We start from the raw sequence: 26,669 nt of genomic DNA, 5'->3' as shown, positions 1-26,669 counted from the left end.
CCTTTTTTAGTTGGAATCAAATGAAAACTGGATTTGCAGATCGGCTTCCAGCTACACAATAAGCTGCAAGTTTCGGCCCAACACCATTCAGTAACAAGCTAATGTGCTGACAACCCCTTATGTATGTGCATAAAGCCACAAGTGTACTGATAACTTACCTATATTTGGTCATGGGTCTGAATAGAAATTGGAGTTTGCTACAAGTTGCATAAGGGCAATGATAACATAGTGCGTGACAACTGAAAACTAAGATTCATAATGATAACTGGATGTTCCATACATTTTGTTTCTTCATACAGTTTTTAACACAGCCATTGCGTTCAGGATCATCCATTTATTCTTAGGCCGATCTCACTTCATATACCGCCTGCATACTCAGTTCATCTGTGAACTGTTGGCTGCAAAAGCAAATTTATCGCCGATCACACATATCAAAACTTATCATTAAAAAATATCTCAGTATATAAAAAATAACAGGAAGCGTAGTATTAACTTAAATCAGGACAAGTGTACGAATTGAAACAAACAAAGCCATACTACTTCAAAGAAAGCCGAAGCTGACTCAAGTTGTGCTTGAAAACTTGAACACCGATTATCCCCTGAAGAAATATTTGCAAGTTAGCTTACCCCCATGACTACCAATACTAATTACTTCTATTCAATAGTTAATTGGCCACATAGCATTTGAGTGACAAATTGAGGTGGTCAATTCTATATTGATAATTATATTTTCTTGTCGTAGCATCCGCTAATTGTGTATGTATGAAATTTTGTAGCGCTATGTATTGTATAGTAAGGTTACACAAGAGTTTATACTATAGTAAAATGGCTACTCTAAAGTGTTATGCAGTCTTTACAATCACAAGTAGGCCACTGCTGCTCCATCACCTCTCAAGTCAGAACCTGCTGAATAGACAATATTACCCTTTTTGACATCCTTCTTGATGATTTGTGCTCTACCAAAGGTACCTCTTGAATAACCAGTGTAAACTTTGGTTTCATGTCCGAGTTCTTGCAATTGATCGACTACTTTCTGGTCAATACCTTCCTCAAGAGCTACCACTGTGACTGGAGTTCTAACAGGGCCATCAGCACCACGACCACGGTCTGCGTCATTGTTTTCATCTGAATCAAGAATGAAACGTGGCGAGTCAATCAGCTGCTGTGGAGAGAAGTTGAACACAGTGAGATTGAGAACATGCTGGACATGACAAACGGGTTGGGCAAAGCCTCCCATATTTCCAAATGACGCATACAACGAGTTGTCTTCATTGGTGATCATTCCAGGGATAATTGTATGGTATGGACGCTTACCACCTTCAAGACAGTTGCTCTTTCCAGGACTCAAGTTGAAGTTTGCCCCACGGTTGTGGAGACAGAAACCATAGTCCTCCACAAGAATACCAGAACCAAAACCCTGGTAGACAGAGTTGATAAAGGAACAGGCTTCTCCATTGGAGTCCGTAACTGTGAGGTAGACAGTATCAGATTTGTACTTTGGATCAGGAACTCCGTGAGACATCGTTTCACCATCGATGATCTTGGAAGGGTCAAAGAGTTTGGCTCTTTTCTTCAAGTATTCAGGGCTCAAGAGTGATTCTATGGGAAGATCCTTGAATTGAGGATCCGTGACGTATTCATCCGAATCATAGAAGGCGATCTTACAAACTTCCACCAAGAGATGCAAGTATTCGGCGGAATTATGCTTCAACTTGTAGATATCGATTTTCCCCGAGTTGTGAAGCTCCTGAATGATTCCAAGCGCCAAAAGGGCCACCAATCCATGGCCATTAGGAGGAATTTCCCATACATTAGAGCCCTGGAAATTGAGCTTGATTGGATCTACAAAGGTTGAGGTATGAGACGAAAGATCATCCAAAGTAAGTTTGCCATTTCTGGCACCAGTAGTGCGGATGATAGCTTCAGCAACTGGACCGTGGTAGAATCCCTTCTTACCTTCCTTAGCCACTATTTTCAACGTCTCAGCTACACGTTTATTAGTGACAAAGTCTCCTTCTTGAGGTGGTTCTCCGTCAAACAAAAATGCATTGTCGGCTACGTCTACATCTGGATTCTGATTCTTCAACTTGACTGAAGCAGATCTCCAAGAACGGCTGGCAAGCTCAGCGACGGGGAAACCCTTTTCAGCTAACTCAATAGCAGGCTCGAGAATCTCAGCAAAGGTAACGTTTCCCGAGCCCCATTTGTCATAGGCATCATTCCAACCAGCAATAGCTCCAGGAACAGTCACAGCAAATACAGAGGTGTACGGAATTCTCTTCATGGGTTTACCATGGTTATGTTCATTCCAAACATCTTGCGGAGTCACAGCCTTAGCAGCTCTACCGGTACCATTCAAACCAAGAACCTTACCGCTTTTGGGATCGTTCTTATCATCCAACTTATAGTAGAGAGCAAAACAGTCACCCCCAATACCAGTTGACGTAGGTTCGGTAATACAGAGAGCAGCCAGAACGGCGATAGCTGCGTCCACACAATTACCACCCTTCAGAAGAATCCTGAGACCAGCAGCGTTGGCTAAGGACTGGGTAGAAGAAACGATTCCCTTGGTGGAATACACAGTGGATCTTCTCGAAGAAAACTTGATGAAGGCTTCAGGAATTGACATGGCAGATTGAATTGAGTTGCTGGAAGTGTAATTAACAGACAAATTGTATTTAGCGGAATTTGTTGAGCCAAACACCTAGAAATCGTATCGGTGGATATGAATGTGCAAAATGAAAAAACCTGATTTCTGTTCAAATAAATAACAGATGAAGTCAATTGGTACTAATTATTAAGGATTTCTGACTAATTCTGAATTACTACTCTTGGCGCAAAAGCAGGACTCAGTCCGTTGGTCCTGGTATACTCTTTTATAGTTGAATTGGCTGAAAAATCAAACTCTCTCCGTAGAGCCGCATCAAAATTCCGCTCGGATCGGTCTGGAGAATGGCCCAATTGGGAAGCAGAGTCCGCAAAAATAAAGAGCGTCTGGAGAAAACTCCAATTTTACAAATGTAAGATGCTCTGAAAAGAGAACGTGTATTCTAAGCTACTTATATGCGACAGAAATTGGCCCCACTATGATCAGCTTATCAGCTTCGTTGCTGGTCGTCTTTATCCGATACTACCCCTGATAAAATCCACCACAAAACCGTTGCGCAACCTGATAAACGAACACGTGATGTAGATCAGCTGATATAATTTATACATGGGTTCTATAAACTGGGTTTATCCGGAGAAGCAGGTGAACTTGAGAGGCATACGTAGACAGCTCTCTGAAAATACTAGTGGTGTAACTAGGAAATTGACTTCTCTTTTCATACTTGAAGCGAGAATAGATCTTCTATCCAAGAAAATCTCATTAAATACAGATCTAGAAGCTAGAACTGTATCTATACCCATATTCCATCAGATTAGAAGCCAAAACTAGACAACTGGTATCATTATATCAGTAAGGCTATTCCTCGGTTGTCATGAGTTTAGGTAATTTATTTAGCCAAGGCAATTTACACTTGGTGTACCAACCCAATATTTCTTGACACATATGAACAATGGTTGCCATCTGATGACTACAGTCAGTTGACAATTATAATGAGATACGTAAATGACGAAATTGCAGACTCAAGAGTTTACGAAGTAGTCGGTGACTTAGAAGCCTTCTAGAGACAACTTAGTCAAGAAGTACCATTTCGTCCCGAAACAAACAATGAGAGTAACAGCTGGAAAAACAGTGAAGTTCTTCAAATCCTACGTTCCAACGAAGCCGTCAAAGTTATTTATCACTAAGAAGCTGGGCCGAACGAGCTTCGAGACTTTCAGAGCTTGCATACTTCGATAGGAAATGGAATAGCATATTAGAGAACTAGACACCTCTGGGGTTCAACTCAGTTCGTAGAGAGTGACATACAGTATTAAGAAAGTCCATACCCGGAGAAAGAGTGACTTTTCGGAGAATAAGTATGTGTGAAATTCGAGAGTTATCTGCAATACGAATAGCTCACTGACAGAACCACAGTTTCATATATAACTTGCTTATCTTTTTCTTTTGAAAGTAAGAGTAGATTCTTAACCGATATAGGTCTAATATCGGGACTGCATATACACATATTCCAACTGACTCTACTCATCAATTGCAAAATGAATAATTAGATCATTCTCTCAATTGTAATATATTTGATTTGAGATATTTCCTTATATAATACAGATCTGACGAGTATCTTCGATGGGTGTCAACTCCTTGTGGGATATAGTTGGGCCCACGGCTAGGCCGGTCCGGTTGGAGGCTCTTTCCCGCAAGAAGCTAGCTGTTGATGCCTCTATCTGGATATATCAGTTTCTCAAAGCAGTCAGAGATAGCGAAGGGAATTCCCTTCCACAATCCCATATAGTTGGGTTTTTCAGAAGGATATGCAAGCTTTTATATTTTGGAATCTTTCCCATTTTTGTATTTGACGGAGGTGCTCCTGCTCTTAAGCGAGAGACAATAAACCAGAGAAGAGAAAGAAGACAAGGACAGGCAGAAACCACGCGGCAAACGGCTCAGAAGTTGTTGGCAATTCAAATCCAGAGAGAGGCAGAAAAGCTGAGAAACGTGGCGAATGGAAAACACGTCAATTACGATGCCGAAGATGATGTGATATATTTGGAAGACTTGCCCATCAACCATCCACAGCATGGTGCGACTGTTGGAAATCAGCCAGTCAAAAGTAGAGAGGGAACTCCTAGTTCTCAGACAAATGTATTTAGAAAGGCTGATGAGTATCATTTACCAGAATTAAAGCAGTTCAAGGTATCCAGAGATGATGGCAGAATTATGCCAGAAGAAGAATTTCTCGAAGAAAATATTGACCATATTGATGGTGTAGATATCAACACGGTGGATCCCAATTCAAAGGAATTTCTTTTATTACCCAAAGCTACACAGTATATGATTTTGTCACATCTCAGATTACGATCCAGATTGAGAATGGGGTACAGAAAGGAACAACTTGAAGAGCTATTTCCCAATAGCATGGATTTCTCGAAGTTCCAGATCAAGCAGGTACAAAAGAGAAACTTTTATACTCAGAAACTAATGAAAATTGCTGGTATGGGAGAAGATGGAAACATGACAAAGAGAATCGCAGGTGACAAGGATAGAAAATATGCCTTAGTCAGAAACGAAGATGGCTGGACTCTCGCTTTACAAGGTGAGGAATCTACTGCTTCAAATCCAATCGTTCTAGACGAAAATGTAGAGGATATTGCTTCCACAATCAGGGACGAACCGAAGCCTGAAATTGCTGTTATAGAAGATGAAGTAGTAAAAGTGGAAGAACAAAGCGATTCAGAGTTTGAAGATGTTCCATTTGAAAGCGAAGAAGTAAAAACTGAAAATATAGATAGTGAAGACGATGATTTACAGAATGCGTTGATTGAATCGATTTATGAGAAGTTTGAAAGTCGCCCTTCCGAAATCAAGAGCATAACTTCTGATGGTTTTGATGAAGAAGAACTTTCGAAAGCAATTGAGTTCTCTAGAAAAGATCTTCAACAATTACAGCAACAGGAAAAGGAAATAGAAAGAGGTTCAGCTAATACTTCATCTACCCACACCTTTGCAACTACACAGGATAGACAACTAATGCCATCTGAATCTGAATTTTCTTTTGGAGAATCGTTGTTATTTGTAAATTCAGAATCATCTAAAATCAATGAGCAAAATTTGGAACTTGATTTGGGCAGTTCGATTCTCTTTACAGGGTCTGACAAAAGAGAAACACCAATTGCCAATGTACATACAACAGAGGCAAAGAGCCAAAACGAAGCTAAAGAAAGGGAAAAAGAAAAAGTAGACTCTACTGAAGCTGCAACTGACAAGAAAAGTGATAAAATAGTTGATGAACCAAGACAACTCCCCAGCTGGTTTAGTGCTGAATCTTCTTCCAATCCTCATAGTCAGCCTTTCATGACTTATAGTAGCCAAAACACCTCTAAGAAATACAAGGATGATGAAGAAGCAGGGCTAATCAGTTGGAACGAAGCAAAGACTTATCTCGATGCAGAAGAAATTAACGATGTCCTGGAAGAGTCAGAAGGCGATATCCAAGAAATCAGTGCTCCAGCGACTGAAATTCCGGAGTCAATTACTCAGCAAACGGTATTGGAAGTACCCAGTAATAAAGAAAATGTTAACGAGGAACGGAGAGTTGAAGTATTAGACTATGATTTTGAACAGGAAGAAGAGGAAGAACTAGTGGAACAACTCCAGAAAGAAGAGGCTGCCCATGAGAGTTTCCGTGAAAACATTAAGAAGATACACCAGATCCCAGTTGGATCAACAAGCACGAGCATTAGTGAAGAACAGCTATTACAAGAGCAATTACAGAAATCAAAGAGAGATTCGGATGAAGTAACACAGAACATGATCACAGATGTCCAAGAGCTTCTTCGTCGATTTGGTATTCCTTATATTACGGCTCCAATGGAAGCAGAAGCACAGTGTGCTGAACTAGTGAAAATTGGATTGGTGGATGGAATCATCACAGATGACAGTGATTGCTTTTTATTTGGAGGAACCAAAGTGTACAAGAACATGTTCAATCAGAAGCAGTATGTGGAATGCTACTCACAGGATGACGTTGTTGATAAGATTGGATTAACCAGAAAAAATCTCATCGAGCTAGCACTTTTATTAGGTAGTGACTATACAGAAGGTATTAAGGGAATTGGTCCAGTTCTTGCGATGGAGATATTGGCAGAGTTTGGGTCGTTGAAGAATTTTAAAAAGTGGTTTGACGAGAAGACAAAGACAGTCAAGTCTGACAAGAAAGATCAGACGGCATTGGAAAAGAACTTGCTAGGAAGAATAAGAAACGGAAAGCTTTTCTTGCCCGAAAGATTTCCTGATAGTGTGGTCTTTGACGCTTATGAACATCCTGAAGTTGATCATGATCGTAGCGAGTTCAAATGGGGAGTGCCCAATCTTGACCAAATCCGCTCTTTCTTAATGTATAACTTACGATGGACTCAGGATAAGGTGGATGAAGTTATGATTCCATTGATCAGAGACATGAATAGGAAGAGAACCGAAGGCACACAATCCACGATTGGGGAGTTCTTCCCGCAGGAATATATCCAATCACGGAAGGAGGTGAAATTGGGAAAGAGAATGAAGTCGGCAGCTAATAAGTTGAATAAGAGACAGAAGAAAGGTACTTAGGGCTAGGAACGGGTAGACAGGAAGCTAGACAGAAATAGGGTATTATATGCTGATACAATTCAGATAGGTTAAAGGTATAGAATTGCCAATACATAGGTAGTAATACAGAATTGCAAGTAATAACAGTATACAAGAAGCAACAAATAATATCTCAAAATGGTATCAAAACCACCGATAGTTGTATTCAATACCATAATACCATTGACAATGTACTTTATTGCTTTACTAGAAAAAAATGACTTTGGGTGCAAAATCCGGTTCACTCATATTACCTCCCCGATTAGGAAATCGAGTGTGCGCACCAAATCAACAAATTGCTTAACTACTGCGACTATTTTTCAATGAAAACGATTGCAATTCTCTACTCACAATTAGAATAGTACTACGACTTTTACACCGCAATTGACTTTCAGCTATGACGGACTCATTCGCAAAGTTCTCGTCAATGCTAGAGTCCGCTAAGGATCTCACCATCGAAGCCGCGGTGTCGGCTCTGTCCCGGCTTACCGATACGCCTTCTGGTCTGAGACAGGTGGAAATTCCAAAGTTGTTGAACTCACGTCTGGACCGCGATATCTTGACGGGAATGAAATGCGTGATAGCAGCAACAGCTAGAGGTGAAGATGGGTTACCCTACTTTGCTGATGTGGTGAAAAACGTGACAACATCCAACGAAAGCATTCGAAACTTGGTACTTATCTATTTGACAAGATATGCTGAAGTAGAGCCAGACACAGCATTATTGCTGATAAATTCGATCCAAAAGTCATTGAACGAAAAAAATGCCATATCTCGTGCCAAGGCGATCAGAGCGTTAGCAGGGATCAGAATCTCGTCCATTTTGCCAATTGTATTACTTTGTATCAAACGTACCCTAACGGACCCTTCACCACTTGTCAGAAGTGCCACAGCCATTGCTATCGGCAAGGCCTTTGACATCGATGATTTGGAAAGCAGTTCTAAGAAGCAGATGGTGGAATATCTCACCAAGTTGTTGAGCGATAGCGACTCTTCAGTAGTTTCTACAGCCATCAAGACGTTCTATAAGCTCTTGCCTCAGTTCTCTACCTCTTCTAAAATCTGGGATCCAATCCATGGCAACTTCCGTCGTTTCTGCTCCATAATCAATGAATTTGACGAATGGAGTCAGGGCTTTTTGATCGATATTCTAACAGAGTACTCGCGCCGTTTTCTTCCCAGACCAAAGCTTTATCTGGTTGATGAATCCAATCAAGTCATAGATTTACCAGAGGATTACAGTCAGATTCCGTTCTCTGCTTACGAAGTATCGTTTGACGAAGATTTGAATTTATTTCTCAACTCGTTGAAGGTGCTCCTCTACTCAAGACTGGAAAGCGTAATCCTTGCAGTGGCTAGAGCAGTGTACTTTTTGGCGCCGCCTCTGACTTTCAAAGACTTCCAGTTGAGCCAACCGCTTGTACGAATTGCATCTACTTCTCGTGATAGCCAAATCTCCCTCTTTGCTCTACAGATAATCTCGAGTATCAGCTGGAAGGACCAGTCTATTTTCGTAAACAATGTAAAGAACTTCTACGTTTATCCTTCCGACCTGTTTGAGGTAGCCAGCAGCAAGCTAGATATTCTCGCATCATTGGCACAAGAAAAAAATATCAAGTACATCTTGGAAGAGTTGAAGTATTACACTTTATCGTCGAGAAATAGCGACATCGCCCGGGAAGCCATAATATCTATAGGCAGATGTTCACAGCTTTCCCCAGAATGGAACAGGAAAATTCTTAGATGGTGCTTGAAACAAATACAAAAGACAACAGGTTCCATTTTGAACGAGTTGCTTACCGTGGTGAGATACTTAATTCAGCAAAAAAACAGCTTCACCCTTAACGTAGCAAACGAGAGAGACGAGATCATCAATACGACATACCAGTTGTCGTTGATTCTACGCGACAGCAGCTTGAACTTAGAAAGTGATGCCAAAGCAAGCATAGTCTGGATTATAGGTGAATTCACAGGGGTGGCAGAAAATGCCATTGGACCAGATGTATTAAGACATCTAATCAAAGGCTTTTCCAAGGAAGAAGAAACTACAAGATACCAGATATTAATGCTTGCGGCTAAAGTCGCTTCTTACGAAGTCAAAAGAATTAAAACTGAAGCTGGAGATGACGAAGACATATACAATCAACGCCTTGGAAATAGCATTAACTATAAAATGTTTCAGCACGCTTTACATTTAGCCAAATATGACAATTCCTACGACACAAGGGACAGAGCACGAATGTTGAATATCTTATTAAATTCAAGCAGCTCGATGTCGGAATTGGCCACATTATTTTTGCAAGTACCAAAGCCAGTACCTGTAGTCGGTTCTAAGAAGGATGCTTCTCTTGTTCAAGCCAGGGCATTGGAAGAATATCTCGCCATAAGAGATTGGTCTGAAGCTGATACCCTTCCTAAGGCAGATATCAGAAAAGAGGCAAAAGTGATTTTCAATAGTCTCGGTGGCGCCGGAATATCGTCCTTCTCAAGTGTAGAAAAGTCGCCCACGCCTCCTCAGATGCCGACCAGTCGTTCAATCTCTTCAGAATCTTATCTTAATTCTCGTGTCCCAGAGAAGAAGCAAACTTATCACTTGCAAAGTTTAGACGATTTCTTTGGTAATGACGAATCAGAAGAAAGTTCCAGCGAGGATGAGGAGGACGACGAAGAGGAAGAGGAAGACGAGGACGAGGACGAGGATGAGAACGAGGACAACGAAGAAGACGACGATGAAGACGACGAAGAGGACGATGAAGAAGTCTCATCTTCGGACGAAGAACAGGATTCACATGAACTGGACAATTATGCCTCCGACTCAGACACTAAGCGAGCATTACTTTCTAAGGAATAAGTACGAAAGTAAGGAACGAGAGTTTACCGATATTTTCTACTCTAGGTTAGAAATATAAGGTAATAATAATATACAATGGGGCTTATCCCTCGTCAATGTGAATTATCACACACAGAGGAAAGAACCGAATAATACCTAACAAATATTCTAAAAATATATTATTTTATCGTTCTCGTTAAATAGTGCCAAATGGAGCTCGTAAATTCGGGATACTGCCCGGATTGTTAATTCAGAGAAGATTAAGCGAGCCCACTATATATTCCACATAAACGTATTCTCACCTGAGCAATGACCCAAACTTCATGTCCTTCAGTGTTTTATTAAACCTGGTGTTGTCAAACAAAAAATTACTATAAGCAGTAAAGGAACATTGAAGGTTTCTTAGACATATATATGACAATTCCTTCCATTTGTCGTGAATGCCCGTTGAACAATAAGAAGAGGGCGCAGAATTACATTTCCACAATAGCTATTGTTTTCATCCTAATACCACTTATCAAAATCAGCTCTACAATTTCAGCCGTTTCGAAGTTAATGTTCTGGACTCTTTGTTTGATAAGCAATTACTAAGTTACTCTGGAGTGGCGGCATGTCCGGATAGTGCATTAGTTTACTTGACTATAGCCAAAATAGCCTGATTTAGATTTCACCTAGATTTGTGTCCACTCACGTCGGAGCAGCATATATACAGAAAATGCAACTGTTTACGACACGAAAAAAACGGAGAAGCCACTTTGGTGGCATAGAATATTCCGTAGATCTTGGTTAATTTAGAGAGCTTAGCCCCTAAGATTTAGTTTGTAATGGAGTGAGCTATTGAATCTCTGAACCGCTAGCTCCATATGAAAGTTTCTGTCAATAAGCTAAATCATTTACTCATTATTCTTATGTCAATATTATGGAAACATGAACGTTTACCCGGTTTGTGCATACATTTAACGAACTATTATCTGCTCTATAGAATGAAAGAACTTCTGAACGTAGTTAGACGTAACGGATTAGGAGAACAAGTAAAGAGAAGTATCAGAGATACAAAGGCTTGTAATGGACCATAGCAAGTTTATCCGAGGATATAGAAATAAGCATTACTTAAGATGGTAATTTACAAGGCCATCAGAAACAAACAATAGTTCATGGTGCACCTATTTTATACTACCACCTTGTCGCAAACATCAACTTGTCACACGCAGTTCTAAAGTTAACAGATTGCCCTTATTAAATCCTCTAAACACGCAAATCCGCTGTCCCAATTGGGACCATATTACCAAATGAATTGCATGAGGTTCTATCTAAGCGGACCTATTGAGTTCTTGGCTTCCGGTTTTGTACGAAATCAGCTATTCCAGGTGGTAGCCAACGCTTTTGGGGTTCAATGTTGCAGACCCATGACGCACAACTAGGTATTCCTGGAAACGATAGCTAAAACTTTATTTTCTTACCTACACTACTGTAGGGTAACCGCCAGAATCCGTCAAAATAGCCGCTACCTGCCCACTTTAGTCCCCCCTCCTTTATTTTTGGTAAATCTCTACCTGCAACCATTTTGATTGCTGTGGATTGTTGCAGGCAGTCTGGGTCTTTTTTTCTGCTGGGAAACATTTTTTGACAGATTAGACACATATTGTGGCCTCGTCCTCCATTCAACAGTTCAATGGACCCTTGCTACTGCTACCCATTTTCTTGCCGTCTTTTATTGTTGAATTCCTATTGTAGTATAGTTCCTTGTTGTTTTCGGCATCTGCAGGCTATTGTTTAGCTGTTGCATATTTTATGCACGATTAGGACGTAATTACATGAGTGGTTGCGAACAATATTTTCCCTGCGTTTTTTTCAATTAGAGGATTTCTAGTAGCCCAAGCACACTTTCTTGGACTTAAGGTGTTCTTCTGTTGACAAATTTGGCTATATTAGATTCCAATAGTGTGGACCCTGAGGTTACATGGTGCATGGTTTATAGTAATTATTTGCATCCATGCATTTCATTAGTGATCTTTACCACTTGAGGAAATTTCTTCAAAACATAACTATGCTGATATCGAATGATTGGTAGAGTCAAACATGATTTGGTAGCTTCACATGTTGTCCAGTTATTGATCTCGAGCAACACTTCAAACTGTTCCAAATGTATAAATACATAACTCATTTCCTTCAAATTTCGCCAGTTCTTAGTCAACAATCATCCTCCTCCTCCTCCTCCAGAGTTCCTTATAGAAAATGAGGTTTGCTAATACTGCTGCATTGCTAGTTATCTTTGCTGGTTTGATAATTCCTGCTGCGGCCGACCTATCACTCATTGCTGACAAGTTGGATACCATTGGCGACAAGCTTCTCGACTTCAAATGCAAAAAATTGCAATTATTGGCAGATATAAGTGGATTCCTTTCTGGTCTTATACCCAGAGAGGAAGAAGGTATTTATGCAAGGGACTTGGCTAGTGTGCCTAAAGCTGCTTTTGTTGTTTCCAATGTGGACAAGGTTGATGATGAACTTTACAAGATTACTGCTAACTTCGAAACTGACCAATCTGATTTACTAGGAGAGCTTTTGCAGAACAAGGTAAAGAAATTGTCGATTTTAGGTACTGGTGTTGAAGATGCTGTTTTGTTAATTGGTGGAGACAAGAATGTTACTAGTCCTACCAAGTGGAGTGCTGATTTCCTTGTTAAACCAGACAAGATCTTGAATACTTGCTGCTTGCCTGCAAAGCTTGAATTTGTTACTGAACTTATTGATGACGTTGGTGATCTCATTGATGCAATTAAAGGCGAACTTGGTGACAAAATTATATATAAACTTCAAGAAATTACAGACAAATTGGAAAGTTTCGATCCTCTTACATTATTTGGTGACATTCTATCCAAGATTACAGGTGGTGATAACATTCTTGACAAGATCCCTATTATTGGTGATATCATTGGTTCAATTACTGATGGTGCCGGCAGTCTCTTAGATATTATCCCAGGCATTTTTGGAAAGAGAGAATTAAGTCAAATGATGGCCAAAAACATCAAAACAGAAATAGAAAAGAGAGACCTTACCAAACTTGCTGCTATCCTAGAATTCTTGAAGAGCATTGAAACCCAAAAGGCTGAACTCTTGAATTTTTGCTGGGAATGTGAATGTAATTCGAGTTCTTCTTCTGAAGTGAGCTCCAGTACAGAATTCAGTTCCGAAACCTCTTCTAGTTCCGAAGCCTCATCTACAGAATCCAGCTCTGAGACCTCGTCTTCTGAGGAAGTCTCATCTTCTGAGTCCAGCTCTGAAACCTCATCATCTGAATCTAGCTCTGAGACTTCTTCCTCCGAGGAAATCTCATCCACCGAGTCAAGTTCTGAGACCTCATCATCTGAGGAGGTTTCATCCACTGAGTCCAGTTCTGAAATCTCATCTTCTGAGGAAATCTCTTCTACGGAATCTAGCTCTGAGACCTCATCTTCTGAGGAAATCTCTTCTACGGAATCTAGCTCTGAGACCTCATCTTCTGAGGAAATCTCATCTACCGAATCTAGCTCTGAGACCTCCTCCTCTGAAGAAATCTCATCTACTGAATCCAGCTCTGAAACCTCATCTTCTGAATCTAGCTCTGAGACCAGTTCTGAGACCTCATCTTCTGAGGAAGTGTCATCCACTGAGGAAGTCTCATCTACTGAATCTAGCTCTGAGACTTCGTCTTCTGAAGAAGTTTCATCCACTGAATCCAGCTCTGAAACTTCATCTGAGGAAGTCTCGTCTACTGAATCTAGCTCTGAGACTTCTTCCTCCGAGGAAATCTCATCCACCGAGTCAAGTTCTGAGACCTCCTCATCTGAGGAAGTTTCATCCACTGAATCCAGTTCTGAAACCTCATCTTCTGAGGAAACATCCTCCAATTCCGATACTTCTTCTGAATCTAGCGCTGAAACATCATCTACTTCTGAAACATCCAGTTTTGAATCTTTATCTTCCGAAACTTCATCTTCTGAATCAACTGAAATTTCATCTATTTCGAATACTTCAAGCGAGACCGCTTCTTCTAGTGAAGTTTCATCCAATGGCACTTCTTCTACGGAAAACTATTCTACAGAAGTTACTTCTTCTTCTGAAAGTGAAAATATCTCTGGCTCAACTTATGAATCTAGTTCATTGACTTTGTCAAAATCGGACTCCGAGACAGTTCCTTGTACTACAATAATTATCACTACTTGTTCTAACGGAGAATGTATTCCTGTTACTGTTACTACTGGTTACACAGTTGTCTCCGGTGATACTACCACTTACACTTCTCTCATTCCGACTCCAGAAACTTACATCTCAATTGAAACTGTTACCATCGATGGTACCACCAAAGAATATCCAACTACCTTAACTGCTAATGGTCCAACTGCACCTGGTCAAGTCACTACAGTAACTGTTTCAGGTCCCGGTTCTGGTACTGGTTCTGGTTCTGGTACTGGCTCAACTGGTGGCGGTTCCGACTCTGGTTCTACTGGTTCAGGTTCAGGTTCAGGTTCAGGTTCAGGTTCTGGCTCTGGCTCTGGCTCTGGTTCTGGTACTGGTTCTGGTACTGGTTCTGGTTCTACTGGTTCTGGTTCTGGTACTGGTACTGGTTCTACTGGTTCTGGTTCTACTGGTTCTGGTTCTACTGGTTCTGGTTCTACTGGCTCTGGTTCTACTGGTTCTGGTTCTACTGGCTCTGGTTCTACTGGTTCTGGTTCTACTGGCTCTGGTTCTACTGGCTCTGGTTCAACTGGTTCTGGTTCTGGCTCCCCTGGTTCTGGCTCTGGTTCAACTGGTTCTGGTTCTGGCACAGGTTCCACTGGTAGTGGTACTGGTAATGATACAGGTTCCGGCTCTGAATCTGGTTCGGGCTCTACCGATAGCGGTTCTGGATCTGGATCTGGATCTACTGGTAGTGGTTCTGAGTCTGGCTCTACTGGTAGCGGTACAGGTACCGGTTCTGGTTCAACTGGCAGTGGCTCCGAATCTGGTTCCGGCTCTGGCTCTACAAATTCCACTGAATCTGGTGCTGGCTCTGGTTCAGTTCCAATTGTATCTCAAGTCCCAACTTCTGGAGTATCTACTGAACCTACGGTCGCAGTTCAAGAAGGTGCTGCTTCTAATTCCTGGAAGATTTCTTTCTCCGCTCTCCTTGCAGCTGGGGCATTCTTCCTTGTTTAATAACTCCACCCAAGTCCATTATAATTATAAACAACTTTTCGGTCTGCTAGCCTTCGCTATTTAATGCATATCATGCATAGCCAGGACATCTTTTCCAATTCTTTCGTCATGACTTACATGTCGCTTTGTTCAACCTTTTGGTTTTGTTCCTTTTTCGGTTTTATCTTGCTTTGCCTTTGCAATCAAACATACCACAATCCGTTTACTTTAGAATCTATAGAATACCAACGTAACACTACTGTTATAACACCATAACATCAATATAAGTGTTTTAGAATTGAAATGAAGTAAAGTTGGAGGACCAAGCAAAGATATAATAGAAATCGATACCTGGTTCCCTTAAGATCACTGAAGTGGAGATGAAAGTCTCAGTGCAACGCAAAGGATGACTTCTGGTATTTACGGGACAGTTTCATGAAAGCGGCCAGAGTACATCCATACAAGAACAGGCTGAAGCCAGCGAAAATGGAAAATGTCATGAAGTTTTCTTAAGTCTCCTGTGATCCTTTGGTGATTCAAAACCAGGTAAACATGACGGCAGACATTATGATTATTGATTACAGAATTGATATTGGTTGGCGTCCTATATTTTAATTTGACACCTATTCATAAATGCTTCTGGTGCGTTGCCCTAGTTTGGGTCTAGCAGCTTCTCTGAATTCAGGTGAGATGTGAAGTTCCCACATTTCTTGACACCTCTGGAACTCGGACTTTTTAATTCTGAAAGGTGGTCTAATGGATACTTAATATTTATGACATTCTTAAGTGCATGCTGTCGCAAAACCTCAAGGATCTTGTTTACTATTGTTCTCTTGCAGTACCTCTTTGTCGCTCCTTGCGTTGTACTGTTGTCGAAAAATATAAAACTTCGAACAATTTCTGTTTTAATTCAACTAATATTCATAAAATTTTCAGAAGTATATTTATTCGGAAACACTAAAACTCTACATATAACAGGAATCCAATATCACAAAGTTTCAATGGCTAAAGCAAGTCTCTTGATTTCTATTTCTTTATCAACCTCTTCAGGAGCCATAGAAAAGGTATTGTAACCATAGTTATTGTCACTGTAGAACGTGTTCCTGTCGTATGGCACCAAGTCAATTCCATCACGTAATTTCCAAACCAAGTTGGGATTCGAGGTAAAATATCTGGAGAAGCCAACTAATGTACGCTTGTCAGCAATGTCTTCCTTCAAAGTGGTAAATGTTGGAGCGTCGTACGAGTAGTTACCGGCCTTTAAGAGAACACCTTTCCAAATCTTGCCAATAAATTCGTTGTCACCAGCTTGATCTTCTTTATCAACGTTATCGAGACCACTGACACGAGGCTCAACGACAGAAATGTAAGCAATACCTAGACCCTTGTCGGCCCTCTGTTGCAATTCGTGAACCAAGTACGAGAAAGTAGTCAATGGGTGAACTGCGTCCTTGTGAGCCTTCATGTTATGGTAAGTAGCCCATGGAGAGATTCTGATACCAATCTTGTCAGCTCCAACAATGGTAGACAAGTGGTCAATCAACTCAAGAACGAATCTGGCTCTATTCTCAATAGATCCTCCGTATTCATCAGTTCTTTGATTAGTGCATGGTTGCAAAAATTGATCTAAGAGGAAACCGTGAGCAGCATGGAATTCAATGTAGTCAAAACCAGCATCCATGGCCTTCTGAGCAGCATTAGCGTAAGTCTTGTAGACAAGATCCTTGATTTCTTGAGTAGTCAAAGCTCTAACTGGGTTACTGACAGATTCAGCAGCTTCTTTAGCGGCATCACTTTCATAAGTAGCAGACGCTGAAACTGGATTCAACCCACGAGTCTTCATAACAGCTGGATCTGCAACTCTTCCCAAAAACCACAACTGCGTTGAAATGAATGATCCGTTGGCATGAACCTTGTCAGTAATAACCTTCCATGCTTTGGCATGCTTATCAGTCCAAATGCCTGGTGCACCTTCGTAACCTGAAGCCTGAGGAGAGACAAAAGTACCTTCAGTGATAAGCAAAGTACCTTGGAAAGTGGATCTGTCACCATAGTACTGCAATTGTAAATCAGAAGGAGTGTGGTCTTCCAAAGCTCTGAATCTAGTAGTTGGGGGATAGACAATCTTGGTTTGAAGAGTGTTGTTACCAACTTTGATAGATTGGAATGCTTCAGAATCCTTCAATGGAGAAATTTTAACGGAAGACATTATTGTAAGTTTGTAGGTATGGAGTGTTACTGAAAGTGTAATGCTTTCTCTACTCATAGAAGGTTGTAATTTAAGAAAGAAGATTTCACCACTTTATATATTTGGCTGCTAAAATTGTGCAACCATTATGTCCTGCAGAAAAAATAGTCTTTTATCTTTCGAATATTTTTGCAATCAAGTGAGCTTAGTAATTCCCCGTAGCGTGGAGAGAAATCGGTATTTCTAGAATTACTTGCCGCAGTTTCGGGTAACTCAATGTGGCTGTTGTGTCAAGGATTTACTCTCAGATACACTAGTGGTTGGGTTGCTAAAAGTTACGGACTTCCCTTTGCTAGAAGTTTCGTACTGGAAGTCTGTCTGCTGGCTTGGATTGCAATAGAGAAGTCTGGTGGCTGTGCAATAAGATAGAAGTCTCTTGAAAGCATCAAGAACTGCAAGATTTGTCATCGATAGTCCTTTTCACTTGAGTCAACCCAGTAATTTGGAATCATTTCACCTGTTTTGGTACAGTTTATGGATAGGAAAGACTTCCGGCATGTAGTTTGATAGTGTAATCAAGTGTTTTCCATGGATATTCATAGATTTTGACTTGGTGGCATGGCTGAAATGAACACAAAACCCGAAACAAATCTAAGCAGTTCTGGATTTGTATGACAGAGCAGCCTAGTGGTGACACTTTTCTGCATGAATTCAAGGAATTCAGTGCATTACTCTTTGTATGGACGGGAGGATCTTTGAGGAGATATCGCATACAGAAGAGGAAATTGCGCCTTTGCAGCAGTATGAATTTCAAGAATCTTCTACATTCTCTGGAAATCCTGTTCTATCCTTATTTTTCGTGAAACGACCATCAAACGTATTCTTCAGTATATATGGGATATAATCTTATCAAGTCAATTGTAGACTAATCCTGCATTCTAGGCGTTCTTTACATGCAACCATGCCGCAGTATATCTAAGGTTCTTCCACACGTCCACTGAAAAAAAATGAACGACCGACCTGACCATACTTAAGAAATGAAGAAATGAAAATCGAGATCGGCCAAAAGAGGCAAACCCCCAGAAGATTCTAGGAAAAAAAACTCTATTATGAGCAATTCAATCGTCGAAGCGTTAAGAAGTAAAGTCGAAAGTCGCCAAATTACTGATGTTTCCGACTACGAACATATCTATTCGGTTTCATACGAATACTTGTCGAAAGTGAAAGACTCCACGACTTGTGGCCCTCTAAGGCTGTTTGGTGTTGCTTAACTTTTTGGACAAGTACCACAGAGCTTTCGAGATCATCAAGAAGGCTCCTGAAGGCGACTACTTCTCGAATTCGTTGGTGTTGGAAATTGGCTGTTTTTAAGCTTGGAAATTCTGCTGAATTTGAGCAGTTGTTAAAGTCTGTCAAAGTTGAAAACGAGGGTATTTCCATCAGTTTACAAAATCTAAACATGAAACAGAAACAAACACTTCGTGGAAAAATCAGAGCTGGTGGCAGGCTCAGATTTAAATTAGGTGCAAAAAGAGAGAAAACCAATCCAAATCGGTCCGAGTCGCGTGACTTTTTTGCAGCCAGTGCTTCCTGTTTGGACCAAATGACAGGTCCAGTTGGGAGTCACACGACCTACTTTTGCAGTCACCAGCGTGTATTCTCTGTCTAATTTACTGGCTATTTATTTATTTATGCCTACACCACTTCTCTCTTACTTGGTAGCTCTAGCTATTTCCGGATTCTTCTATTCTGTTGGCTTGACTTATATCGTATAAATTTTTGGATAACCGTAACAATCAGAGAATCAAAAACGAGTCCCGTGAAAAAATCCAGTAGTATACTATTCAATTGTTAGATTTCTACTTATAAGTAGCAATAATTTGATATTCGTACTTCCAGTCTTAAAACATGTCTGATTCATCGACTAATGAAGAGTCGGTCTCGTCCAGCGGCGAATCCGTCTCCACTGATCTTATCAGCAAAGACGAAGACCTCAAGAATGCTGAACAGAACCTGGCTACTGATTACAACGAGACTGTGGGCTCTTCCAAAAAGATCCACAACACAGCTATCGGCGAACTATTGCAGCCGTTGAAAGAGTCTGCCGAAGACGACAACGATAAACAAGACGCATCGGAGCCTCTTCCCAGAGGCAGACCATCTTCTTGTGTCTTTGTTGCCAGTTTATGTTCTTCGCGATCTGATGATGAATTGTGTGTCTCCGTCACCAATCACTTTCTGAAGTGGGGCAAGTTGTCCACAGTCAAAGTTCTACGTGATACGTCTAATCGTCCGTATGCGTTTGTTCAGTATACAAACGATCGTGATTCCAAATTGGCTATCAGGATGGGCCACGATTCTGAATTGGATGGAAGAAACATCCGGTGTGAAGCAGCTAAAGTAAACAGAACTTTATTCATAAGTTCAAACGAATTAGTTCATGAGAACAAAATGAGTGAATTTCTCAGTGGGTTTGGTGAGATTGAGCAGATCCTCTCAAGCAACAGCTCAGGACATCTTGTAAGATACAAAGTGAGCAAGTCGTCTAAGTATTGGTACTGTAAATTTGTATATCGTGAAGACGCCATTAGAGCATTTGCCAATATCACGGAGTCTTGTGCCTATAAAGTAGATTGGACCCAGAATATTGAGGAGGATGTTCATTATGGACACAGAGATGAGGTCTCCCAGGAGACGCAAGTAACCTTTGATAAATTCTCCATATTTGTAGGCCAATTGCTGGCTGAAGTCAGCGAAAAAGATCTTGATAGTCGATTTTCACGTCACGGCACTATTGCTGATATCAATCTTATCCGCAAAGGATCCAATCTGTTTGCCTTTGTCAGATTTGAAAAGGAATCCAGTGCAGCAGGAGCCGTAGAAAGAGAAAACCATGCCATGTTTAAAGGAAAGACTTTGCATGTACAATACAAGGAGACTCATTCCTTAACAAAGTCTGTTAAAAGTAAGCCGGTTGGATTGGCATTTGCACCACCTCCTATTCATTTATCACGTAAAGTTGAGAACTGTTACAGAAAAACTTCAGGTAATAACTTTCCTCCGTTGAAACCGAGATTTAATAACTATTCTTCGAATAACGCCAATAGAGGAAGCTATCAACTGTATAGAGGGAACTACAAGCTGCATTATTCTAATGTACCTAATCGTGTGAGAAGATTTACATCTATGAATACCACACCTAGTGGTTCAGCCCATGGAAAAGGAGAAACTACCAGTGAGAGAAGTGCCTGGAGCCCTGAAGCCAAAGGAAGCTTGGAAGCAAATGGATCACCTCCTACTACTCCAGTTCCAAAGCAGGCTGATATCCATGCATGGAGAAATGTATATGGACATCAAGGAGGATCGAACCCAGATAGACCGGACCCAAGTAATCCCTACCATAAATTGGCAAGACCAGATATGAGTGGGGGAGCTCCTCCCCCTAAGAATGGAATTCCTTACTTTTACTATATTCCCAATCCTGAAGTTTCCAACATGCATGGAAGCGGATTCATGGGAGCTCCAGTAAGTTCAGGCAATCCAGTGGGACTAAGTCCCAACCCCAAGGGCTTCTATCAGCCATACTATGTACCATATGATACGCATGAGTACGGGCCAGCGGCAGCAGCAGCAGCAGCAGCCGCGTATTCGATGCAATATCCAATGTATTATCAGGCGAAAGAAAATAACGCAAATGATGAGAACTAATGTTTCTACGTTGCTAGGTTAGGTAGATGGCTACAATGATCTTAGAGTTAAGCTAATGGTTAGAGCTTTGGTTAGTTTAAGCATCTTCAAGTATTGGTTTGTTGAAGCTTCAACTACAGCAGATTGCTAATGGCTATATGTTTTGCATATAATAATTCTACTCCAGAAAATATACGACCTGATACAAGATTGTACTCTTCATTTTGCGATTTAACAGTAGCCACGATAACGATAACCAAGTAAGTGATACCATATTAATAAATATATAATGACGCGGTGTCTCCATGATTTAGCTGAGGTATTAGATTCATCTGCCGATGAAAAGTTAGAGTCGACGAAGCTCTTTGATCTTCATTCCTTGACTGAAGGTGGAAGTCCTACAACGAATACCAGTAATAGTTCTGGCCAGCAATTGACGAGTGAGGCGATCTATAAACTTCCAGCTGCCAACGAAATGTTGGCCAGTAAACGGCCGTGGAAGACGAATCCCAACTATTTCACCCATACCAAGATTCTGGCTCTAGCACTCATGAAAATGACGATCCATGCCCAGCGTGGAGGCTCCATAGAAGTTATGGGTATGCTTACTGGTAAAATCACGCACAAAACAATTATAGTAATGGATGTATATCCACTTCCAGTAGAAGGAACAGAGACGAGAGTCAATGCACAAGCTGAGGGGTACGAATATATGGTTCAGTACTTGGAAGCCAATAAGAAGATAGGCAGACACGAGAATATCGTAGGCTGGTATCATTCTCATCCTGGGTATGGGTGTTGGTTATCTGGAATTGATGTGAGTACTCAGGAGTTGAACCAGAACTTCCAAGATCCGTATTTGGCACTTGTCATTGATCCCATCAAGACGTTGAAGCAGAACAAGGTTGAGATCGGTGCCTTCAGAACTTACTCTGAGGAGTACGTCAATAACCGTGATAATAATAGTAACAGTGGAAGCAACAGCAAGAAGAAGAAAGAGCGAGGAGGTAGTAATGATTCTAGAAGTGTGCCCAAGTCGAAGAGAAAAGATTTTGGAGTCCATTCCGAACGGTACTATTCGCTAGACATAGACATCTTCAACAGTGAACTCGACAGCAAGATCATTCTGATGCTCTTGAATTACGAAGACAACAACTCATTGTCATGGGTCCATGGCTTGATCACGAAAGGTGTAGACAATGGTCACGGTAGCCATGACAAGGAGTTGCCTTTAGCCAAGGTTGGGGGTTTGATCCAGAATATTGATATCCAGGATGAAGGTTTGGACAAGATCTTCCAGCTCGTGGAACAGCTTCAGAAGTGTGAAGTCAACAGTATAAATCGTTACGATGCTGCGTATATCCAGAAGTTCCGACTGAGCTTTGAACACGAGATGCAGCACAAGTTGCTTGAACGGAAAGTCAGTAGAACCAAGCAGCATAACGCTGAGGAAATTGTAGAAGACGAAGATATGGACGAGAGCGACTTGGAGGACCTCAATGACAGATATAACGGACGAGAGGTGTCGGACATCGACGATATTCTCTCTATGGAAAGCAATAGTGTAACCAATCGAAACGACGTCATTGAAGAAGAGGAAGAGGAAGAGGACGAAGAGGGAGAGGAAGGAGCAGAGGAAGCTGAAAATGAGTCTAACGAAGGCGTAGAATCTACTGCCGCATTCGGAGAGCTGGAGCCACTAACACTCAATCTTCAGATCAGACAAGAGCGCTGGAAAGCTAGAGGTAAACTCATCGATGACGCTGATGAAGATGCAGAAGGTGAAAGAACTCCGACGAGACGCAAACATCTCCGTACAAAGTTCAGAGGCTCTCCCCTTCGACAATCTCTTGGAAGAAGAGCCATCAATATCACACCGTGGAATCAAGACCAGCTAGGGCTAGGAAGAAATGATAACTTAATATTTTACCAGAATTACCAGAATAGAGCTGGTCCTCCAACTCAAACTGTCACGGACGAGCATGGCATGAAATTGAAGAAAATGGCCAACCTGAGAAGTCTAGCTACAGCATCTACACTTGCGAAAAAGATAGGACAGAAGGATGTCCAGGACTTGGTGACCTTAGACGTGCAACAGAGGTTATTTCTCTGATTTTGCTAGAATATTAATTGGTAGGAAACAGGCATATATGGTTATAGATAGTTAGGTATACGTCTCGTGACAGTAGTCACATGAATCTATCGAATCCAGATATTCAGCAAATTGGTATCGGTCCTTGGGAGAACTCTTGCCGAACCTCTATAAAACGAAGGTGATGAGATGGCTCTGCTTATGTCATACTCTCGTAATCAAGCAGCACCGAAGAACACGGATGTACGATGCTTTCTGCAGGAATGAGATTTTGCTCTTTTTGTTATCACCCAAAATGTAAAAAAGAACAAATACAAGTTTTGTGAATCAAGAGCGGCTAGCAAGGCATTGAGTTATCAGGCTAAAAAACAGGTATTTCAACCCGAGAAACGCGTACTTAGAGACACGTGACTTCCATATATAGCTTCACTACGTATAAAACTTGCCCTGTCTCGAAATCGGCAGCAAACAGAATCGATTGTAACTGATTTTGCCCCCATCTCTGAATCCAGGTTTGTGGTTTTGGCTTTGAATTCTGTTTTATCTGCAGGAGTCAAATAAATTGTGAGAAGACGAAAAAAAAAGTTTTTGTTACCATTAAGTAGGTCGAAGCAATTTGGTGTATTTGCAAGGATATCTGGCTGAATAATTTGGATATCGACTACGTCAGATACATACCTGTGTTCGTGATAGTTTGACGAATTCAGTGCTGATTTTGGAATTTTCATAGCATTTCTGGTTCGTGAGTTACACCAGGATAGCGTGATAAAAGTCACATACCATAGCAAATTAGTGCCGAAGAACAGGAATTCCCCTGTTAACAATGGCTGCTAGCTTAAACAAGAGTACTAGCAGCGGGTCCAAGGAGTTTAACCCTGTACTCGATAGATATCTTTCGCATCCGCTCACTTTTAAGCCCGGAAGACAGATGGATGCCAACACCAGTACCGAGGGCAAGCCAGGCAATTATATAATTCTCTCGCGCAAGAAGAAGACTTTGGCCAGCGGAGGAAGCATAGCGATTAACGGAAGCAGTTCTCCAACTTCTGCTACCACTTCCCCGAAGTCTTTAGCGAAAGCTACACACAAGCCGAGGTCTATGGCTGAGGCTGTAGCTGCGTATACTGGTAAGAAGTTTCTTACTAAGGCAGAGAAAAAACAGTTATCAAGAAAGAGGAAGCTAGAAGAGGCGGAAGAAAAACGTCAAGTGAATCAAGATGCTAATACTACTTCATCTGCATCTACATCGATCATCAAGAATATTTTCAGCATTTATAACCGAACTGCCAGCTCTCAGAATGAGGATTTGGGTGAGAATGTGACGTCCGATAACGATTCACAGTATGAATCGGCTTCTGAAGTGTTTGAAGAAACAAGCAACAATAATACCGAGAGCGAGAGTCCTTTCACAGGTTTCAGTGAGTCTGAGTCCAAGAGCGGAACTCCTGGTGCTGAAGATAAGAATGATGTAGATGAAGAAGAAGAAGATGAAGAAGACGACGATTTCAATAATTCCAGTTCCTCTTCTAGTTCATCCGTGGAAGATTCGTCTAGGTCGACTACTCCTTCTGAAGAAGATGAAGACGAGGATAAAGACCTTGAGAAGTTGAAGTATGACTTAAAAACGGATCAGCTTGAGAATCAGAAACAGAAAGACGAAGACTATGAAGAAGAAGATGAAGACGACGAAGAAGAAGATTTGGAAGATGAAGAGAAGCTGAAACAGCAGTCGAAAGAGTCATCTACACCACCGACTTCACCTGAGGAGGACAACGATGAAGAGAAACAGCTTCAGTTCTACGATATGGGAGAGGACCCTTCTGATCGAGGTTCAAACCACAGCAAGCGTATATACAAGAACTGGCGGGAGTTGGAAAACAAGAAGCCTGTAGGGTTATTGAACCATGGCGTGACTTGTTACATGAACTCAGCCATCCAAGCCATGGTTCACATTCCTGCTATTCAGCATTATCTCAACGCTATCAACCACAACAAGGTCTCGGAGTTGAAGCCTCGTTCAGTGAGCCATGTGTTGGCTGACTTGAGTCGTCGTATGTGGGCTCTAGATGGCACTAAGCATGTCAAGTACGTCAACCCCAAGAAGATCATCCAACGTTTAGGTGATATCAACTGTATGATGAGCGAATGGCAGCAGGAAGATGCCCATGAGTACTTTATGTCGTTGATGTCACGTTTGCAAGAAGACCTGACACCCAAGGGAGTCAAGATGAACCAGTCTATCATATATGACATCTTTGGAGGGTTACTCGCACAGAGAATCACATGTACCAAATGTAACAATGTTTCGGAAACGAAGCAGGAGTTCTACGACTTGCTGTTAGGGCTCAATAAGAAGAAACTCAGAGACCACCAGCCTATAGATGACTCAATTCCCAGCTCCAATCGTTATCTGATTGAGAAGTCGGTCCGCGATTTCTTCAGTAACGAATTGATCAAGATCGACAAGGCAGACAGCAAACTGGGCTACTTCTGCGAGAAGTGCCAGGACCGTACTGTAGCACATAAGATATCATTTATAGACAGATCGCCAGAGTATTTGACGGTGCATCTCAAGCGTTTCAAGTTCAACGGCAACTCGTCGCTGAAGGTGAAGCAGTCCATCAGCTATAGCGATGTTCTAGACTTGACTCGGTACACTGTGGATGCGCGTCATGCTGCGAAGTACAAGTTGATGGCAGTGATAGTTCACGAGGGTAGATCCATCTCTAGTGGACACTATATTGCTCATTGTCTTCAGCCAGACGGCAGTTGGGCCACGTATGACGACGAGTACATCAACAAGATTGATGCAAGAATAGCTTTGGCCGATCCGTCGGCTTATGTGTTGGTGTATTCGAAGTTGACACCGAAGGATTTAAAGAGAAATGGGGATGGTATTGAAAGTGAGGCAAAGAGAAGAAAGATATAGATAGCATAAGAATACAAGTCATAGTAGTATATAATGTGGAGTAGAGTTAGGTACATGTAGAATGAAGGTATAATATCAAATACAGTCAACTGGTAGGCTACTATCACAGAACAGTATTTCATACGGAACGAAATTCTTAAATATATTTGGAGAAACAGGCACACTACCTGAAGTAGTAAAATAGAAGATTATAGTATAAGAATAGAAAAACAATACATGCATTTGCAGAGAAGTGTATATTCAAAACAATATTAGACTATGTATAGAGATATTCATTAATAATAGAACTGTATGACGACCCAGCCATGATAAGTAAAAGAACCAACTACCGACCAACCGATAACGATAAAACAGACCGCAAGAGCAAACGAGACCAAAGAATAAATAAACAACTATCAACACCGATAGACGACAAAAGATAAAGAGAAAGAGAGATAGAAAACTGAAGAGAGACTTATGGTTTTGCAACCGTCTAATCTAGAGAGTTTATGCATCCACGAAGAGGTCTTCGTCGTTGCCAGCAGAAGAAGACGACGACTCGTCTTCCTTGTTTTCCGCAGG

The 26,669-nt window shown here is 41.3% G+C and overlaps 8 protein-coding genes across 8 annotated transcripts; 6 read left to right on the top strand and 2 right to left on the bottom strand. All coding sequences in view use genetic code 12, as the record gives it.

Moving 5' to 3' along the window:
* Positions 1-859: 859 nt before the first annotated feature.
* Positions 860-2,629, bottom strand: EMC37 (gamma-glutamyltransferase; the record flags this gene model as incomplete). Its single annotated transcript, XM_001384080.1, has 1 exon — positions 860-2,629. The coding sequence occupies one exon, from the start codon at positions 2,627-2,629 to the stop codon at positions 860-862; it is 1,770 nt and encodes a 589-aa protein (XP_001384117.2).
* Positions 2,630-4,228: 1,599 nt separating this feature from the next.
* PICST_35911 (predicted protein) lies at positions 4,229-7,207 on the top strand (the record flags this gene model as incomplete). The annotated part of the gene is made up of 1 exon (XM_001384428.1): positions 4,229-7,207. One exon carries the CDS (start codon positions 4,229-4,231, stop codon positions 7,205-7,207), a length of 2,979 nt encoding a protein of 992 aa, XP_001384465.2.
* A 415-nt stretch (positions 7,208-7,622) lies between these two features.
* Positions 7,623-10,213, top strand: APL6 (clathrin assembly complex beta adaptin component; the record flags this gene model as incomplete). Its single annotated transcript, XM_001384427.1, has 1 exon — positions 7,623-10,213. One exon carries the CDS (start codon positions 7,623-7,625, stop codon positions 10,074-10,076), a length of 2,454 nt encoding a protein of 817 aa, XP_001384464.2.
* Positions 10,214-12,290: 2,077 nt separating this feature from the next.
* HYR10 (hyphally-regulated cell wall protein) lies at positions 12,291-15,233 on the top strand (the record flags this gene model as incomplete). The annotated part of the gene is made up of 1 exon (XM_001384426.1): positions 12,291-15,233. One exon carries the CDS (start codon positions 12,291-12,293, stop codon positions 15,231-15,233), a length of 2,943 nt encoding a protein of 980 aa, XP_001384463.1.
* A 967-nt stretch (positions 15,234-16,200) lies between these two features.
* On the bottom strand, positions 16,201-17,421 carry OYE2.7 (NADPH dehydrogenase; the record flags this gene model as incomplete). The annotated part of the gene is made up of 1 exon (XM_001384079.1): positions 16,201-17,421. One exon carries the CDS (start codon positions 17,419-17,421, stop codon positions 16,201-16,203), a length of 1,221 nt encoding a protein of 406 aa, XP_001384116.1.
* Positions 17,422-19,308: 1,887 nt separating this feature from the next.
* On the top strand, positions 19,309-21,108 carry PICST_31452 (regulator of IMe2 expression; the record flags this gene model as incomplete). The annotated part of the gene is made up of 1 exon (XM_001384425.1): positions 19,309-21,108. The coding sequence occupies one exon, from the start codon at positions 19,309-19,311 to the stop codon at positions 21,106-21,108; it is 1,800 nt and encodes a 599-aa protein (XP_001384462.2).
* Positions 21,109-21,529: 421 nt separating this feature from the next.
* On the top strand, positions 21,530-22,228 carry COP9 (COP9 signalosome subunit 5A / CSN subunit 5A (CSN5A) / c-JUN coactivator protein AJH2, putative (AJH2); the record flags this gene model as incomplete). Its single annotated transcript, XM_001384424.1, has 2 exons — positions 21,530-22,030; positions 22,076-22,228. Coding segments are annotated over 2 exons (654 nt in total), but the record flags the coding sequence as incomplete, so codon positions are not given.
* Positions 22,229-24,002: 1,774 nt separating this feature from the next.
* Positions 24,003-26,108, top strand: PICST_59469 (ubiquitin-specific protease; the record flags this gene model as incomplete). The annotated part of the gene is made up of 1 exon (XM_001384423.1): positions 24,003-26,108. One exon carries the CDS (start codon positions 24,003-24,005, stop codon positions 26,106-26,108), a length of 2,106 nt encoding a protein of 701 aa, XP_001384460.2.
* Positions 26,109-26,669: the final 561 nt, after the last annotated feature.

The sequence above is a fragment of the Scheffersomyces stipitis genome, chromosome 4 (assembly GCF_000209165.1).
Source record: "Scheffersomyces stipitis CBS 6054 chromosome 4, complete sequence".
NCBI lineage: Eukaryota > Fungi > Ascomycota > Pichiomycetes > Serinales > Debaryomycetaceae > Scheffersomyces > Scheffersomyces stipitis.
Note: the sequence above shows the minus strand (reverse complement) of the source record. Positions and strands in the feature narration are given on the sequence as shown.